The sequence below is a fragment of the Calidris pugnax genome, unplaced genomic scaffold (genome assembly GCF_001431845.1).
Source record: "Calidris pugnax isolate Ruff unplaced genomic scaffold, ASM143184v1 scaffold25, whole genome shotgun sequence".
In the NCBI taxonomy this organism is placed as follows: Eukaryota; Metazoa; Chordata; class Aves; order Charadriiformes; family Scolopacidae; genus Calidris; species Calidris pugnax.
The window spans coordinates 10993813-11012970 of NW_015090805.1; the positions used below are offsets into that span (position 1 = coordinate 10993813).

At 40.8% G+C, this 19158-nt stretch overlaps 2 protein-coding genes across 5 annotated transcripts in view; one reads left to right on the forward strand and one right to left on the reverse strand.

Moving 5' to 3' along the window:
• The first annotated feature begins 111 nt into the window (after positions 1-111).
• Positions 112-4844, forward strand: ATP5J (ATP synthase, H+ transporting, mitochondrial Fo complex subunit F6). 3 transcript variants are annotated; one of them, XM_014938017.1, is made up of 4 exons: positions 112-266; positions 1380-1568; positions 2792-2916; positions 4713-4844. In XM_014938017.1, the coding sequence occupies exons 2-4, from the start codon at positions 1399-1401 to the stop codon at positions 4739-4741; spliced, it is 324 nt and encodes a 107-aa protein (XP_014793503.1). In that variant the 5' UTR covers positions 112-266; positions 1380-1398; the 3' UTR covers positions 4742-4844. The 3 variants fall into 3 exon arrangements, with proteins under 3 accessions (XP_014793503.1, XP_014793504.1, XP_014793505.1); XM_014938018.1 differs by having other exon boundaries at positions 187-320; XM_014938019.1 differs by lacking the exon at positions 112-266 and adding an exon at positions 312-425.
• Positions 4845-5255: 411 nt separating this feature from the next.
• The window catches only part of JAM2 (junctional adhesion molecule 2), a 39558-nt gene continuing 25655 nt past the window's right edge, over positions 5256-19158 (reverse strand). Inside the window, exons 1-9 of one of the 2 annotated variants that reach the window (XM_014938284.1) lie at positions 18246-19136; positions 15389-15502; positions 14075-14227; positions 12174-12379; positions 10633-10735; positions 8824-8931; positions 8055-8070; positions 7125-7158; positions 5256-5963 (exon numbers count right to left, since the gene is read on the reverse strand). In XM_014938284.1, coding sequence (XP_014793770.1) covers positions 5931-5963; positions 7125-7158; positions 8055-8070; positions 8824-8931; positions 10633-10735; positions 12174-12379; positions 14075-14227; positions 15389-15464 — 729 coding nt within the window. In that variant the 5' untranslated portion in view covers positions 15465-15502; positions 18246-19136 and the 3' untranslated portion in view covers positions 5256-5930. Of the gene's footprint in view, positions 5964-7124; positions 7159-8054; positions 8071-8823; positions 8932-10632; positions 10736-12173; positions 12380-14074; positions 14228-15388; positions 15503-18245; positions 19137-19158 lie in introns of those variants that run through there. The other variant, XM_014938283.1, reaches the window with a different exon arrangement.

The following is a 19158-nucleotide window of genomic DNA, read 5'->3' on the forward strand; positions in this document are numbered from 1 at the left end:
CGCCGCCCTGAGGAGACCGTCGCGCGCCGGGGATTGGGCAGCGCGGCCCAGCGCGGGCCCGGGCGGGAAGGGCGCGCCCAGACCGCCACCCCCCGCGCGGGGGCGGGAACTACAGCTCCCAGCCGCCACCGGGGCACGGCGCTGCGACGGCACCGGGCGGTGCGGGGGGGGGGAATTCGTGTGTGTGCTCCGGCAGCTTCCCGGCGTGCACCGCGCGGGGAGGCGGGGCGGAGCGGGGTCGTGGCGGCGGCGGTGACTCTCCCAAGGTGACTGGGGCTGGGCCCGGTGGCCCCGTGGCTGCCCTTTGCCTGCCTCCTGAGGTGCCCAGGGTGGGCTCGTCCTCCGTCGGTTTGGGCTTAGGGTACCCGGGCTCCGGGGCCAACGGCGCTGCCCGGCCTTGCCGCCTGCGGGTGGTGTCCGGGCGGGTGAGAGGGAGATATGGGGGGGCGGCGGGGCTAGTGGTGCTGCTGCGGCTGGCTTTGGCTGGGTTAAAACCGTCGCTTTTTCCTCGAACAAGTCAAAACTTGAAGTGGCGGGGGGGTCTCGGCGGCGGTAGTGCGAGCGAACGGGAGGGAGGTGTACCGGGGCTCAGGGGCTGGGGTTTCACCCCAGATTGCCCGCAGGTTTCATATTCTTTCGGGTTTAAAGCTCATCACTGCACTCAAGGTACGCCCTGGCCTGTATCAGGAACAGCGTGGTGAGTAGGTCTCAGGAGGTGATCATCCCCCTGTACTCGGCACTGGTGAGGCCTCACCTCGAGTGCTGTGTCCAGTTTGGGGCCCCTTATCACAAAAAAGACATTGAGGTGCTGGAGCGGGTCCAGCGAAGGGCAATGAAGCTGTTGAGGGGTCTGGAGCACAAGTCTTACGAGGAGAGGCTGAGGAAGCTGGAGTTGTTCAGTCTGGAGGAGGCTGAGGGGAGACCTTATTGCTCTCTACAACTACCTGAAAGGAGGGTGTAGAGAGGTGGGGGTTGGTCTTTTCTCCCAAGTCACAGGTGATAGGACAAGACAAAAATGGCCTTAAGTTGCGCCAGGGGAGGTTCAGGTTGGATATTAGGAAAAATTTTTACACTGAAAGTGTTATCAAGCATTGGAATGGACTGCCCAGGGAAGTGGTTGAGCCACCATCCCTGGAGGTGTTCAAAAGACGGATTGACATGGTACTGGGGGACATGGTTTAGTGATGTTTTTGGGGTTTGCTTTTTTTTTTGTTTGTTTATTTTGTCAGAGTTAGCTTGATGGTTGGACTAGATGATCTTGAAGGTCCCTTCCGACCTAGGTGATTCTATGATTCAATTTTTTGGGTCTTTATGCATGTGTATTGCAGAAAGAGCTAAGTAATTCTGTGTTTCTGTTTTGCTATTTGTTTTCTTTTTAGCTAAAGCATCAGTGCCATCATGATTCTGCACCAGATTCTGCGACTTTCTTCCCTTTTTCGCTCTGCTGTTTCTGTTCACTTGCGCAGAAACATAGGACTTTCTGCTATTGTCTTTAATAAGACGAAAGAGCTTGATCCAGTTCAGAAGCTCTTTGTGGACAAGATCAGAGAATACAACACAAAGAGCAAGTAAGTAGAGGAAGTTATTTTAAGGCTGATAGCAAAAGGAGGAAAAATGTTGATTTTGACAAATGCTAAAATATGCCAGCTTTGTAGGTTGGCCTTTAAATACTTAAGGTGTGCTTTCCTGCAACTCTTATTGATAGTGTCACAAGTGAGAAGGCTTATTCTTGCGTACCTGACAGAAAATGTCTATTTTCCCCCCTTAAATAAATAAATAAAAGAAGTAATGCTGATATAATTCTTTGTGGATAGTTAAGGCACTCAATTAAGTTTTTTTGCAAACTTTGTGAAAATACTGGTATGTTAATTTTTCCCCATCTTTGTGCTCTGTAGAAAGAAAAGGGGAAAAAATAAAAGGCCCTTTTTTGTCTGGGGAAAATAGCTGTTCTTCAGTCTTGTTGCCAGAAGCTGAATGGAAACGGCCTCCAAAAGCAATTGAGAGTTAATGGAATGTTAGGCTGGTTCCTTAAACATCTTAAGTTAATAAGCAGTTCATTCAAATGGGATTGTAGATTCTTGGACTGTTTGAATGAACTACTTAGCAGGAAACTAAAACTGTAGTAATTATGTGGCATTTATTCTTAGTTCTACTGGAGGAAGATCTGTGTTTCCATACCTACAAACCAGCCTGTGTTGGGAGGCATGTTTTTGGTGGCTTTACCAATCATAAGTGATATCTGTGTTGGTACAAATGAGCATTGGTAATCTAAAGAGTTACTATTCTAATTATTTTATATTTCCATCCCAAGAAATCCCTGTTTGAATCTATATGAATGCACCCTGTCTCAGTTTGTGGTTTTTTTGCTTGTTTAGTATTCGAAACACATGCTGTGCAAGAACAGTTAAGCTTTACTGACCACGATCACTATTTCAGAAATAGCAGAGGTACAGATCACAGTTTTGTTAGGAAATCACACAGGGAACAAGTGAAACTGAGAGCCTTGAAAGCCTGGCTACTCAGTGTAGTTTTATGTCTCAAAAGGCTACCTCTGTGGCTTGGATTTTCATCACTGATAGTAGAAAGCCTGTAGTTTATCCTGAGAACCTTGTTTATGTGTAAGGTAAGTAGGCCCTAAGGTGTGTCATATCTCGACTTTTGGAAATATTTTAGATTGGTTTGCTTTGGTTGTCAAAAAGCCTTTTAATTCGTAAATGGCCATGAAAACATAGAACTTCTACAGGAAATTTCAGAACTGAGATATTAATCAGAAATTTTAATGTTTTTTTAGGCAAGCTGGAGGGCCTGTTGATACAGGCCCTGAATTTCAGAAAGAATTGACTGAATCCCTTGCCAGACTTCAACGGGCATATGGCGAGGGAGATCTCACCAAGTTTCCAGAATTTAAATTTGAGGGTGAGTTAACAATCTTACTGAATGTCTAATTGCAAGTTCACTGACCGTTTTTCTTAATTCCCATTTAGTTTTTATTTGGACCATTAATTTCACATAAGATGCCCTCAGTGGATATCCTTACTTTCACACAGTTCATATATGATTGTCTGACTTCTTTTATTGATTATTTGCCTTTTCCAGTGGAAATGTGGACTGACTTAGACTGATTCTTAACAAGACTTGCAGTCAGATACAGCTGTCTTAATTACAGAACCTAAAGAAATAGCACAAATATAATAGAAATAGCCCAGGGTTATTGTTTTGTGTTTTTACTCATCCTCCCACACAGGTCAGACAACTGTTTTTTAAATGACAGTCTGCTATGTCACCCAAGCTGCAATTTGTAGATTTTCTAAGCTCATCTGTAAAGTAGGTGATTTCAGAAAATGAACACAGAACTTAACTTTGTTCCTTAGAATTACTTTGTGACCAAATTATATTAAACCTTTTTCCTTCAGATCTTTTGATATGACTTCTGTTTAACTGCTCTAAGTTGGTGTTAGCACGGTTTCGTATTACCCAGATTGATTATTAGGAAAAGAATGTTCGTGAGGAATGGTTTATCAAGAATTCAAAGAAACAGCACAGACTCTGTCTACTTTAAGACATAAAGGCAACTTAATTTTTTAACAGACAGGCTCATTTCTTTAGTTTTGTTTCTTTTGCTTGCTTATACAAGTGTAGCTCAAAGTCCTCATTGCTTACAAGCAGTTTTAGCTGAAGCCCGATTTTGGAGGTGTAAACTGTCTAGATGCAGTAATCTTCTGATTAATTAATCTTCTGGAAATTCTAATTCAGATTAGGAACACACCTAGAAACAATTTGGGTTTTGGTGGTATTTGGCATTTAGTGTCAGATTGTTACTGGTGCAAATAGAGCATCTGTAAAGTAGGATCTACGGTGTTTCTTCCCCCTTCTCCTCCCCTCACCCCAGTTTTAGGGATGTGCTTTCTTTATATTCAGTTTTAATTTCTATGTAATATATGAAACAATACATATGAAAGTTTAGGATTTTTTTTGGTAATAAAACAAAAATTTGCGTGACCATTAGAACAGAATAAAGGCGGGGAGACAATGTTCTTTTACCACTGCTGCCAATCCATAATCTAATTTTAACAACTTTTCAAATGGGTAGAAACTTGGGATTTTTCTGTTTTGGTGAAGATTACTAGAAGATGAGTCTTACCTCAGACTTTGTAGCAAGAACAGGCCACCTGTTAAAAGCCTTAATTCTTCTGAGTTTGTACCTTTGACATCAAGAACTCGTTTCTCAGTGTTTGTATGTGGAGAATGTCTTTTGCTAAGTGGAGTTAAACTTGTGCGCTCCATTCTGTTAATCAGCTATAAGACGCTAATCAAGATGGAGGAGCTTGGTTACTTGTTTGTATATCAGAGCTATCTTGGAAATACTATTCGTGCTGTCCAGTAATATCCTGGTTGACTTCTTTAGTTCTCTGCTCCCTTCCCTACGCCAGGTGTTGCTAAAAGCTGTTTTAGCAGAATGGTATTGAGGTGTGTGTCTGTCTGAAACCTCAGGCATTACTCCTCTGAGGTGGAAAGAACCTGTCTTAGTTTAATCTGTTTGCACCAGGGTATGACTGGATGTGGGCAGCCCGAAAAAGCTAAGTGGTGGTGTAGGCTGCAGCATACAAGAGCTTGCTATAGCTTGCCAACTTTTAGTTTTTGAATTGTGGTTTTCGAGGCTGGAATAAAAAGAGACTAATACGACTTTTCTCTCTCTCGCCTTTGTCCTTTAGAGCCCAACTTTGAGGAGACGCCAAAGTGATCTGTGGAGGTTGTACACCAAACAGCAGTGGACATCAGTGGAGCTGTTCAACATGGCACCAGTTGTAAATCAATAAATGCAGTGTTGCAGTTCGATTTCAAAAGCGTGGATAAGTTCTTAACTGTATGGTGTGAGTGAGCTGTGCTTGTCACCTCTTTAAGTGACTGAGGCATCTGAGTAGTGTTTCTCCATCTTAACTGCAAAGCTCCTTTGCCAAGCTACATTTTAGTGCTGAGAAAGTGTAACACTGATAACAATACACCAAGAAGGAACTACTTATTTTTCTTAGTTTGTCGCATTCAAAAAGCTGAATAAAAAAATTCCCATGCATCTAAATGAGTAGCAAAGCCCTGCAGTAGTGAGCAGCCAAAAGCATAGTCACAAGTATACTAATCTTACACTGCATCAATGAACACACAAGTGATGAAGTGTAACTCTTACGGAAGCAATCAAAACCTGTTCATTTCAGGTTGTGTGATTTAAATTTTAGTAAGTGAACTACTGACACAAACACTTCAAGTTCCACAGAGCTATTTATTTGTGACACTTCAGCAGCTACAGTCCAGATACTACAGCTTGAGTTGTACTGGCATGATATTTCTTCAAAATGAAATTACACATGCAGTCTACAGAGAGGGAGATGTACTTCCTTATGGAAGAGAAGCTGTTTGCATTTTATACTCAACAATAAAACACTGCTTGAGCCTCAATTATAGGAAGCTCTATTCTGTCAGGAGAGTGAGTTTAAGTCTGCACAACGACTTACACGTGGCTTTGGCAAATCTAATACAAGTCAGAATTGCAGGAGATATTGAGCCCTTGACAATGGTGGAGACATAAGCAGTAGAAGTAGTGGTAGCAAGGTCATCTATTGAAGTTATTTGAATAGATTGTTCCAAGCTGTAGGAGTGAATCCTGTATTGCTGCATGTATACATGAACAAAATGAGAAGTCTTCACAGAAGTGACTTGTACATTCAATTTAGTTCTGTCTTTAAGTTAAGTTTTTTGGGGTTTTATTTTTTTTTAAAGCAATCGCCGACAGGTTGACTAGATCTAAACATTGGCAGTTTCTATTTTCAGAGTGTAGTGGGTGGAAACAATATTTACATAGTAGAGGTCAACAGATCCCTTTGATACTTTTGTATAACAAGTAGTCATTTGATGTCCCTCACAGAGGCTGAAATCTTCTAAATAACAAAGGACTTGGTATGCTTGAAATCCTAAATGAAGCAAACAAAGTTACATGAGTAATTTCAAAGTTCAAAGACTTTAACTAGATTAACATTTAGTGTACCTCTCAGAAGAAACTAAGGCATGGAGATTGAAAAGACGTGTGCTTGAAGCACAGTTAGTTAACATTTACCCTTTTCTGGAAAGGTAAGTCTACAGAATGCACTGCCACACAGAATAAAAGTAATAACCTATTAAAAAACCACAAGTATCCAACGGCTCTGTTGAGCATCCAATTCATAAGTGCATTAATGTTGATAAACAGATACCACATCACTTCAAAGTGTGTTCCTTCCCACTCGGAGCAACCAGGTAGCTGGCCTCAGTGTCTTACATCTGCACATGCTGAAGGAAATGAGCTTCTACTGATCAGTGTGCTCTGTTTTGATTAAAGAAATGGGTGGTGGTCACTGAGCTTTTAAGGCTACTAATGTAGCCTTAAACTATAAATATGTAAAAAAACTTAAACTATAAATAGTGAATCTAAGTTGCTGCTAGTTGAACCTTTAGTTGGAGCTCCATTCTTTTTGCATCAATCTGACAAAAGCCCTCGACAACTCTCAGTGAGGAAGGGGGAAAAAAAGGAGTAAGTTTAACTTCCATACTTAGTCCAGGCTTTAGACCCACATTAATCTCAGAGGAATTAAGGCCCAGACTTTCTCTTGCTGCTGCTTTGGACGGTGTCTGAGTTAGTTTCCTTGGTCAACTGATAAGAACAAGCAAGGCAAAGTACAAGACTTCACAAACAAGAAATGGCACCATTAAGTGGACATTATAGAGATGAGACAGGTTGCCAAACAGTGTAAGGGTGTTACCTTTGTAGTTTATCTGATGGAGCAAAAGTAATCGTGAAAAGGAAAAAGAAAAAGCCTGAAAGAAGCTAATAGAACAGGGAGATGTAGGAAGAAGCAGGTAAGAGACAACCACTGGTTAGTGCGGTAAAGATGGCAAAGTACAAAGCAAGGTGCTGTAGTTGCGTGACACTTGAGACTGATAGGGACCTATAAATGCAAACAGAGGTAAAGTATCTCCAGGTATTGGTGGCATATCAGGTTTGGGGGAGTGTGGGGATGGTGCGAAAACATCACAGAAACAAGAAATTTTGAAGACACGTAGAACTTCTTTGACACTGCTGAATGCCAAATACTTGCCTTTTCACTCGTAGATTGATAGTTGGTCTTCTTTCTGTTAATAGGAAAGGAACACAGGTTAAATAATACTTTTCTGCTATTACTTTTAACCTATTGAGAACCTTATTTATGAATGCATTTTTCCTGATGTCCAGCAATCCTTAGAGTATTTTCCCCTTAGAAAAAAGTTACAATAACAAACCTATTGACTGCTTTTAGACAGCTGTCATTATCTCCTTAACCACTGTCAAATTCCCTTCCCTAGCCTGTCTTTTCAATGCTTTCAGTTACGCTTTTTCTAGTTCATAGCCAGTATAAAAAGCACAATATTTAAAAGTCATATTTGTATTTCTCTTTAGTACTTTTTTTTTACCTGCTATAGCCTACAACTGCTAATATAAACATTTAAAAGATAAAAAAAATTATTTGAGGGCAGCCTCCAATGAACCACACAATTTTAGCCTTGTGTGGGAACACTAAAATAGCTTGAGGAACTCTAACTTGCTACTAAGAAATATAAGTGCATGAAATAAATCCATATTAGAGGAGCAGACCAGAAACCCTCAGGAAGTCTTCACCTGTCATTATTTCAAATATTTCCTGAAATAATCCGTAGGCATGGATATGAGAACAGTTTAGTTTGGTTCTGGGCACCTTTTGTCCAGTTTGAAGAGAAGACAAATGCATGTCTATAGCTGCGTTAGGGCTGTAAACCATAGCTATGCAAAAAGACATATCTCTAGACATTTATCACAGTAATATTCCTTAATTCATTTTCTGAGCATCACACTGGTTCTAATAAGGGAACCAGCTGGTGTGTAGGATCAGGTTTAGGTCAAAATAGCCACTGTACAAGAGTCATGTGAGAAAGGCCTTAAATAATTAGTAACTCATCAGAAACATATAAGAAGTTCACAGGGGTTTGTGAACTACTTGCATCAAGATACTTACTGGGAAGAGCTTCCCTCTGAAAAAGAAAAAAAAAAAGTATAAGATTAGCACAAGAACAGGTTTTTTAGCTGATGTGAAGTAGTTCTTTGAAATAGCTATTCATAGCTTATTCAGCTCTTCAGTTTCTAGAAGGAATTTCTGAACCACATGTCTCTTTTTGGTGAAGTGAGTTCAAACAGAAAAAGTTGCTTTCCAAGGTAAATGACCTCCCAAGTGAACACGAATTCTACCAGCAGCTCTGCTAGCCTTTTATTTTTAGGCAGCGGACCTTCTCGGCCCCCGGCACTTGGCTCCACAGGCACAGGCCCTGCCAACGCTGGGGAGAGGGTTCCAGGGCGCCCCGATTTTTGGCAGCCACCTCCACGTGCACTTTCGCCAGGACCCAGAAGAGGGAGCCAGTAACTTATTTTCCCTCTCCATCAGCGCTCAGGCCTTTCAGACCGCCAGTGAAACTCCTACAGCTTGTTTTGAGGTTGCCTTTCTTTGTCATTCCCTCTCAAAGGCAGAGCAGAGAGGCTCCAGGAACCAGGGTTCGGCTCGTTTGCCCTTTGGTAGCCCTGTACAACTGCAAGAACGTCTCCATGTCCTTCTTACAGTATCTTTTGCAGTAGAATTTGGTAGAATAAAAAGGTCTACACAATGAAGTTGCTGCTGTCACGCTCTTTAGCTTTAGTACCATGGCGTTAGAGCCTTCATGACAAGACTGTTACAGTCAGCACAAGTACAGACTTTTTTTGACACAAGGAAGGAGTGATTTTACTTTACTTACTTGTAAAGTAGCCCTTTTTTTGGGCATAAAATACTCCAAGGCCACACAATGCCATTACCAGAGCCACAAATACTACTGCAGCGATGATACCACTTACATTAAGGTCATCTGTAATTATAAAACATAAGTCCAATGATATAAATTGTAAAAATTTCCATAGGAAGGATTTTTTTCCCCTAATTACTACTGGCACCTTTTGTACCTTAGATTGTCTTTTGCCCAAGCTACATAAATTAATTAGTGACACATAGATGTAGACGAAGCAGCCCAAAATCATTGTATCGCAGCCACATTAACAGCAGTGCTTGATACACTTCAACTGCTAATTTGGGTCAAAAGTAAGGAAAGAATAAGAGGGGTTCAAGGGGTACGTACTCCTCATTTTGTCTATCCCCCCCCAATAAGTCTTATTCATGTCACATGTCTCTAAGGAAAAATATCTTGAAATCTTTGAAAATCTAAAAACAAGTGTTTTCATACAGTTACTTTGCCTAAAATAACTAAAAGATCTGACGACAATGTCAGGTCTCAGTCCTGAAGAACTCTTCAGGCAAGCTATTTAAAATTAAATGCTTCTTTATTTTTAAACAGCAAGGCTTTAAAAATTCAACACAATAAAGGCCAACAAATATTTTAGCCCAGATGTCAAAGGTTAAACTCTGCACTGTGCTACAGAAACATCTAGCCATTTTTATTTTGAAGGTGATGACCCATGGCCATTTCCCGATAAAACCACTACAATCTTCAGACAATCATCCATTTTAGGAAAAACAAAATCATCAACAAGCAGAAACATTTTCATAGGTTTTTTTATATATATATCCAATTACTTAATTGGATCCTGACTGTAAACATACATATATAGTTTGGAATTTTACCACCAAATCTATCAATTTTTGTGCATTGGTTGACAGCAATTTAGGACTTTGGTGAGTATTTCCCCCACAGAGGGATTCTGTCTTGGAAGCTGTCTAACACTTGCTCATCATCAACCAGGAATGCACTAAAAGCCATGACACAGTGATTTCAGCCAAGTTCTAAGAAAGCACTAGACAACTGCTTTATGGAATACTTGAACATGAACTTCCGTGCAGTATTTGTTAGGAGCTTTTATATACTTTGTTTCTGTACCATCTGCTTTCCTATCACATTTGCAAGAGCTAGTTTTATATTCTGCAAAAACATTCATACATTTTGGGTTATTATGGACTCTGCCCCTCCAGCCTTTGCTGAATTCTTTATTAGCTAACCACTGTTACACTTCGCCTATGCTACACAAGTAGAAAAGAAAAAAGGTAGCATGATTTTATTTTATTTTTTTTTATTAGATACACTGACTTCTTCAGTGTTCCCCTAGCAGGTATAAATGAGTCACAGTTAAATTTCTGATCTGTTACATTAAGATCTCACATGAATGAATCTCAAAAGGGAGGCTTTTCATAAAGAAAATCACCCAGTGGTTTGGCATGTTATGCTGTACTGCTTCCGCAAAAGCATTCTGAAATATTAAGGATGTCATATAGGTACTGCTGTTGTCTGAAGTTCAGTGTTTAACAACCTAAAGGCTGGCTACTGCCATAATTTTAGAGTACTACACTGGCTGCTTTTCTGTGAAATGCTGTAAGAAAGAAATGCTTTGAGTAACCACAGACTACATATAAGGAACTATTATTATTATTCCTCCCCCAAAATGCCATAGTAAAGTAAAAAGGTAGAATTCAATCTGGTCTTAGCTTCTCAGTTGCATCATGCAATAAAACCACTCCTATTGCAAGACTGTTTTCCACCCCTACTTGCTTTGACACATACCAACTTGCATTCGCTTCACTGAGCATCTCTGAGATAATCCGATCCCATTGGAGGCTTCACAGTAATACTCTCCAGTGTCATTCTTTGTAACTGTGTTAAATAGCTGTTAAGACAGAGTCCAAAACCATTATCAGAATGGAAAAAAATTCAGAATTTCCTGTGGGATAGAAAGTTTGACATGTCAATAGAGTTTGGTTAGTTGGTTTTTTAAACAAAAAACCTGAAAGCGCGTAATTGACTTCATAAGTCAACTCCCTAGTCACATCCCCTGGCCCTTAAATTCAGCTTCTGGTCTAAAAGGGTCTTTTAGATGGACATTTTAACCAGATGGTGTGTATCTACAAGGAAATTCTGTTTCAGTGAATCAGTACTTTCCAACAAAAGGCATTTTTTTTAGACATGCTCTAGTTTCAGAATCCCCAATACCAGAACATTTTGCTCATTTCACAAAAAAAAAACCCCAAAAATAATTCCTGTAGTACAAAAATATTTCCCAAGGAAAGTTTGTGGGCTCACCCCCCAAAAAATGTCACTTTGTAATGCTAAACTGCATTATTTATCAAATACTACTGCTGTAAAAATAAAAAAAAAAGGAAGCAAGAGATGGACAGACTGACCTCATATTCATTCAAGTGTTCCTCTATATTTATTATTTTTTAATCATTAGACCCATTAGTGTTTTTCACTTTAATATATCCCATACTTTAAGATTTTTCAGAAGTGATTGGTAATTTTTTTTTAGCCCACCCAATTTCCACAGTGTGCTGAGAGATCCACAGCACCTCAGAATGCTTAGTCACATTTCAGTTTCCAGGTTTGATCATACACAAGAGTAGAGTGTCCCTGGAACAGCTCTTTACTTCTGAAAAATCTCAGCTGACAATGCATCATAAATGTTTTTTTTGTTGTTGTTGTTGTTGTTTTTTGTTTTGTTTTTTTTTTTAGAGGGTTCAGCTAATGATGGAGGGGTGAGAAAGAGATGGCCAGTTCTGAGGGAACACCACCCCCCCAAACGAACAAACACCTAAACCAAAAAACACACTAAGGTTACTTACAGCTCCCACTCATTCCCATTGAATTCACAAACACCAGGCTGGAACCTGTAAATGCCACCAGGTTGCACGGATTTTGTACTGCTCTTAGCACTGCACTCCCACAGAAGTGTGCAAATTTGCTATTTCAGATTTTAAGGTGCTCTCAAATATAACTCCATTGACATACTGAGAGATCGTTCTCACCTGGCGCTGGTTAGTTAAATGACAAGGTGAAATTTGTCATGTCTTCTCTAGATTCTGCTCATTTCTCATTACTGCAGCCTTGCAACTCACCCAATTCATCTGTATCACTCAATGTCTATGGCTTGTCATTGGTCTGAAGCAACAGCCATCTTCTATGTTTGTTAGTACGTATTTCAGCATGACATTGATCTCTGACAAAGACCTTGTGCATTTTTGGATTAAGACCTCTGTGCATCATTGTCCTAAAGAGTAAATTTGGTTTTCTTGGTAGTCGGTTATGACAGAGTTGGTTATTACACTTACCAGAGTGCCAGACTTTCTATTCATGGTGTAAGTTATGTTTGCTGCTCTAGCACTGCCTGCTCCTGTCTTTTCCAGTAAGGGAACACCATTCTTGTACCACTGGTACTCTGATGGAGGAGACCCCTCCGTCTCCTTACAGCTCAGTTCCACTACTGTTCCCGTCATCGCAGAGCTGGGTACCTCACACACCGGAGTAGTTGGAGCAACTGGAAAATCAAATCACACTTGTTATGCAGTCTTAGCAGTATTGTCTAAATGACACCAGTTTGACAGACACTGGTGAGGGGGTGAGCACTCGTGTACATGCTTAGAAACTACCACGTTAATGATGTGAGGTGCTGGAGACAGAGTACTGCTACCAGAGAGTGCAGTAAAATTTGTGAGTTGCTAAAAATGGAAGAAAGAGGCTTGCTTCCAGCCTCGCCCACCACATGCTGTGTCATCCTGTCTCCAATTTATACACTCTCATCCCACCCCAGAGGTTTTTTTCACCTTGTTTCTTGTATGAGGCCTCTTGCTCACAGACAGAGGAGGGGTAAGGGAAGCTGTAGTTCTGCAATTCCCCCTTTCCCTGCCCCAGTATTTAAAAAGAGAAGTGAGAAAGAGTAAAAATACTTTTTTTTTTAATTAAAAGTCAAATGATTTTTGAAATTTGATTGTCAAAGAATTACCAAGACTGGCTATTATCACAGTCATCATGTAAATCTCAGGTTGAGGGCCAAAACCAATTGGCTACTAATTTTTAGTTTAAATTAAAAACAAACATTCCCACGCACAGATGCAGGAGAACTGATCATTCCTTCTGCCATGAAGATGAATGTCTCTTTTTGATTTTTATTATGTGATCAGAAATTAATTTTTTTAATAACTTAATGCTATGCAGAAGAAAACTAAGGGTGAGGAAGTACACATGGAACACCAAAAGCACAAGTGACACCTTAACAAGTATTCATAAAGGGTTTGTGAGCAACACACACACACTCTGCTTTGGGCTCTAAGACTTCAAATTAAGAAGGTACATTTAAAAGAGGAAAGCCACTTGAGAAAGTGGACAAAAGGAGGAATAAGTGGGGTTACCTCATTTTTGAGCTAATAAGAAGTTCATGAATTTATAATCCTTTATGAAGAACTTTGAGACTTTATATATAATTTTAAAAGATCAACTAATTCTGTATCAAAAAAACCAATACAGAAACTACAAAAGCAAATATTTTCTTTTCCTCCAGATGGAGAAAAGAAGAAAACTACCAGCCTCTACCACTCATCCACTGGGAAGAACACCAGGAACAACGTAAGAAGGATGTGCTTATATTCACCTTTACCTCCTTTCCCCGACTGGGAAAGAAAACAAACAAAAAGCCACAAAGAACAACCACCCCCTCAAGTCAACACCATCTCTCCTGTAAATAAAATGCACAGATTGCTAGCTCGCTGGCTGGCATTGCACAAGCACTGCAGCAGTTTCTCCTTCCAAAAACAGGAGGAGACTGTAGCATATTGGAATGAACTGCTGCTTAGAAATATTTGATAAGTGCTGACAGATGCTGACTTTCCAGTACCAAACACCATGATCATCTTATCAGCCACTGAGTGACTTCAGTTTTAGTAGAAATGGGTGTTTCACCATCACATACATCAGCATACTTGCTAAGTTTTGAGAACTGAAACCCACATTTATATTATCAAAACCCTAGTTCTGTTCCTTTCTAACGCACGTGTGAGTTTTGCAAAGCTCTTCTGTGGAGTATGCTGTAGAACGTGCATGTGCACCTGTGCTTATAAACCCAGCCCAAAGAAGACCCAAAAACCCAGCAGCTACATACCATATGGACAACCCTACCTTCAACACCCCTTGCCATCATTCAATGTCTTTACAGAAGCCCGAGTAACAAAGTGTGTACCCAATACTGTGAGAGTAATAGTAGCTTCTCCCAGGCGCTGCCCCTCTTCACTCTTTACACTGATCTCACAGCGGTAGGTCGCAGAGTCCCTTCTGGTCACGTTTCTAATACGAATTCCTGTATTCAGCATCTCTGCTCGGCCTCGAAGATCACCTTTAAGGGAGAACAGACAAGAGAAGTTTCTGCTCTTTGCTTATAGCAAATGTCTACATCTCATTGGCTTGTTCTGAAATCATGTACAATTTATGAACTCCTGCTCTTTTCTTCAGAGTTAGTTATCTATCACCAAGGAGCAATAGGTAATCCCCCTCCCAAAAGAGCAAGAACCTTCCACAACTTGTCCAAAAAACCTCTCAGTTCAAAAAAAACCACAGCAAAGTATTTGACATTTTAACTTAGCAAGAAAAACTTGGTGGGTTCAGTAAAGATATTGCCATCAGACTTCTTACAATTAGGTAGGGTTTTTTTTTTTTTCATTCTACAGCTTATTAAATTAAACTTGAAATTAAAGTTACAAGCACACAGAACTGTGAGTTCCAGTGTTTCTCTAAATTAAATATATGCAGACAAAAACCCAAGATCTACAAACAAAATCACTGCGCTTTTCTTCTCAGCCTTTGTTTATGGTGTACAAGGTACCAGAGACCCATATTTTCTTCAACACACAAAGCTGAGGTAAGTCCTTTTCAGAACATACAAACAGAAATTCCACTTCCAGCACATCTTGCAAGATCTACAAACAAAATCGCCGTGCTTTTCTTCTCAGCCTTTGTTTATGGTGTACAAGGTACCAGAGACCCATATTTTCTTCAACACACAAAGCTGAGGTAAGTCCTTTTCAGAACATACAAACAGAAATTCCACTTCTGAAAAGAACACGAATAATTTAAAATATACAGCTGACTTTATATTTTATGTATATAAAATTGCTGCATTATTCACATCTAAGACTCCAGCTCTACAGAAAGCTTCAGAAACCTCTTTGTAAGATAGGAGTACAGAGCCTGCAATTGTTCTGGGGAGTTCATATTTGAATGTAATTTCATTTTTGAAAAATGTCAAGGAGTATGCAGTGACATTTTTCTTAATCTTAAGTTTTATTATATTTAACTTCATTAAAAAGATAACTAAACATTGACATTTTTATTAAGAAATGTTTTTCTCCCCCCCAGGGAAGAATTCTTTTCCTCAAAAGGACAGCTGTTCATTATGGAGACTGAAGAGCAATCTCTTTCAGTCGTTTTCCTAATGTTATTCCCCAAGAAAGAGTCAATATCTATGCTAGAGAATGACTTGTTAAACCAAGTACTGTACCTGTAAATTCACCATTGTAGTAGACAAATGAGACTTCTTGAGACTGGATTTTCTTCCATTCTATTCTTAAGCTCATCCCTTTTGAAAATTTGTGTTTGCAACTAAGAATAGCCTCTAGGAAAAAAAAAAAAAAACCACAAAAAGGGAAAATTAAAGACTTTAGTATTGTGTTTGGTACACATTCAGGCTCCATGAAATTAATAGTCCCCCTTCAAAAGCAGTCAACTTGAGCAGTCAGCAAGGGCCAGATGCCATCAGGCCTTCTCCAGACTTACACAAACACAATGGGAAAACAGAAACTAGTAATTTTCCCATACTTCAGTGGCCTTTGGATTAGACACCATATGTTGAGGACTAGATATTCCCATGTTGGATAGGCACAGATTCTGTATTACTACCCTCATTTTAGGTATAATATTTTTATCAGTGAGCAGACCACCATTAAAAAAGGACTCTGACCCTGTTATCAACAGTATTTCTTGAATTACCATTATGAATTCAGTATCAGTAGTTTTAGCTGTTCAAATGTATAGCTTAACAGAGATACAAAACGTACCAGTAAGATGGTTAAATATTCTCCTAAATAACTTATGTATTTAGTTACAGTTTCACATTGGCTATTGTAAGGGTGTCTGCTTCATTAAGGTTTCCTCATCAAGGACTTTTTCAATGCAAATGTGATAATAAGTAAAGGGGGCAACAACAAACCAAAACAGAGATACACAAACGTAACAAACAGGGACCAACAGAGATGATGACAACTACCATCAGTCTCCAAACAAACTAACGGGGCTGTGGTGTGGGCAACTGGAGCAAGTGAAGATCTCTGGATCAGTAGTTAGGGGGGCAACAGATGTTGGGAGTGCACATGTGCCTGGAGTGTGAGCTGTTGGAGCATAGAGGGGTGGCTTTAGTAAGCCTAGGGCCAGCAACTGGGGTCACATTGGAGGTGAAGACACCCCTGGTCTTGTGGTGCTGGCTTCTGGAAGTGGGGGTGTGTGGTGCATGTGCAGTGTTTGTATCTTCTCTAAACCTGGTGTGCCTGGAGATGTGTGTGTAATTCACTAGCAAACCTCAAGCTGGCCAAGCTAGCGAGTAGAACAAGCCTGGCAGATGGGCAGAGTGGCTTTGCTGGTACTCGGGGGATCCAAGAATATGTACATGCTTGTGAACCTAGAGGGTGTTGTGGGAAGGCTTTTACCACTGAACTTCAATCTCCACCAGCCAGAGAGGAGGAAGGAGGCTCAGATGTCTATGCTTTATGTGAGCCCAGACAGTATTATAGAATCATAGAATCGTCTAGGTTGGAAGAGACTGTTAAGATCAAGTCCAACCATCAACCTAACACTGTAAAAACCACCACTAAACCATGCACCTAAGTGTCATTCTACCTCCAGAAATGGAGATTCAACCATTTCCCTAGGCAACCTGTCCCAATATTTGATAACCCTTTCAGTGAAAAAAAATTCTCCCCACATAGCCTCACAACATCTTCGTAGTCCTCATGAATGGCCTGCCCTTTCTTCCAAAGGCCATAAACTCTACCTTTCCCTCCTGCCCCCCGAGTTGCAACCACATCTCTCTGTTCAGCCAGGCCAGTCTTTTTTCCCCAATGGTTCATTTTTGACACATGAGGATGTGTCGAAAATGTGAGGATGTGTCCTATGCCCTTAAGACTTCCTTCTTGAAAAATATCCAGCCTTTCTGGACTCCTCTGACCTTCAGGACTGCCTCCCAAGGGACTCTGTCAACCAGGCTCTTGAAAAGATCGAAGTCCCCCCTCCGGAAGTCCAAGGTGGCAGTTCTGCTGACCTCCCTCCTTGCTTCTCCAAGAACAGGAAACATTTCATTTCTTAATTGCCATGCCAATATATACGTGGGTGCTGTTGAAGGCTGTGGCTGGCTGTGTGGCTGGCAGTGCCAGTATTGCGAGTGTGTGGATGTGTACACACAGACATGTGTCCCCACACAGACAAGCACAACCTTGCTACTGGTTGAAACTGCAAATGGGAAAGCAGCAGCTGTGTCCATCTGCCTGCAATAAAGACCCCCAGGTCTCCAGGCACATTGGGCTGGGCTCAAGTGGCCAGGCAGGAGAAATCCCCAGACCCCCAGATTTTCTTGTGGCAGAGGCTGCTCATAACACCCCTTGGCAGTTGCCTCTTATTTTTCTTGAGTTCTTGAGAAAAGAAGGTTCATACAATCATTCACCTTTCTGCCTGTCCACTCCAGTTTCCCTGACTTACATATAGTGGGCATCACCAACCAAATGTCACAGAGAGGCTGAGATTTCAAGAGTTACTGTTTATTGCTAAAGTTGCCATAAACTGGGTAGGAAACAAACCAAAACTAGTGCTTCTAATGAGGAATAGGTCATACTGGGAGCTCAACTGTTCTTTTTCCTTCCCTTGCATCAGGGCATCAGCACATGCCATCTCTAATATGTAGCTTGCATCATAGTAATTGCAGTCTATGGTGGAAGAGCATGCTGAAATATCTCTTTTTTTTTCTAGTAAATAACTCTTAAGTCAAGGTATTAATAGGAATTGTTGGGAGATAACATCAGAAGAAAATACAGCCACACACCTGACTACCTCAAAATTTATTAATAAAGTTTAGTATCTCCCAGAAACTTTTGTAAGAGAAACAAATACAATATTGATCTTGCCACCCTTAGGCTGCTCACCTTCCAATATAGGCCAGACTATCAAGCTTTTACAGTTTTGACAATGCCAGTCTAGCTTTCAGGAGACAAACATCTACTGCTCAAATGTCATTGTGCATTAACCAGCACCCTCATTTCCAGTCTTGGCAAACAAGGCTGAAGGGCAGTTAACTGACAGATCTATCCACTCACCCTTTAGAGTCTGATTTTCCAGGTCTGTTCTGTAGAGAAACAAAAAGCTTCCAAGGGGCCAGGACTGGTAGCCTTGGTGATGTCTCACAGAGGAAAAAAAATGTCCAGACTTGAAAGAAAAAACTGAGGCAGGAGGGCATTCTTTGCCAGAAACATGTTACAGACGCACTGGCCACTTCGAAAAACATGCTGTGCACTCAGGAAGCCTGAGGTTCCTGACTTCAGGTTGAGTGGATGGGTGGAGGCTTCCTGAATCTTAAGATTTGCTAAAGTTTCCTTTCCATTTTTGTTTTCGTATCCTTCTAACAAAGAAAAACCATCATTCAAGCTCAGCTTGCTTGTGCTACTGACCTTGTGACAGTTGGCTGCTCTCATGCGCTGGTCCATGTTAGTTGACATAGAGACAGCTCAGCTGAACAAGTCACCTCTGTCTTAAATAAGCTGCCCCTTTCTTGCATGCTACATTTTTTTGGTTTCAGAAAAGCTAGCATTGATGCCCTCCCACTAATATTAGTTGGAGGAAGGAAATGACATGGAAGAAAGGGAGCGCACACATAACAGACAACATAATAAACCCCTCCTTAGTTACAGGTCCCCTCTCCTGCTTTTTCCCATACTAGCAGAGTCAGCAAGAGGTACTTTCCAGAACAGGTCTACTTGACTTGCATTAAGGTAGGCCCACAGGACGCATCAGCACAGGCTCTGCCAGGCCTGGAAGAAACTTCTGGGATCTTGGAGAGGTCTGGACAATGTTTAACTTGGATTTACATCTGCTCTGGAGACTATCATTCAGTTATAGAATTAGGGAATACCTCAAGTTGGAAGGGACCCATACGAATCATTGAGTTCAACTCCCTGCCCCTTGCAGGACTACCTAAAACTAAACCATATGGTTAGGAGCATTGCCCAGACA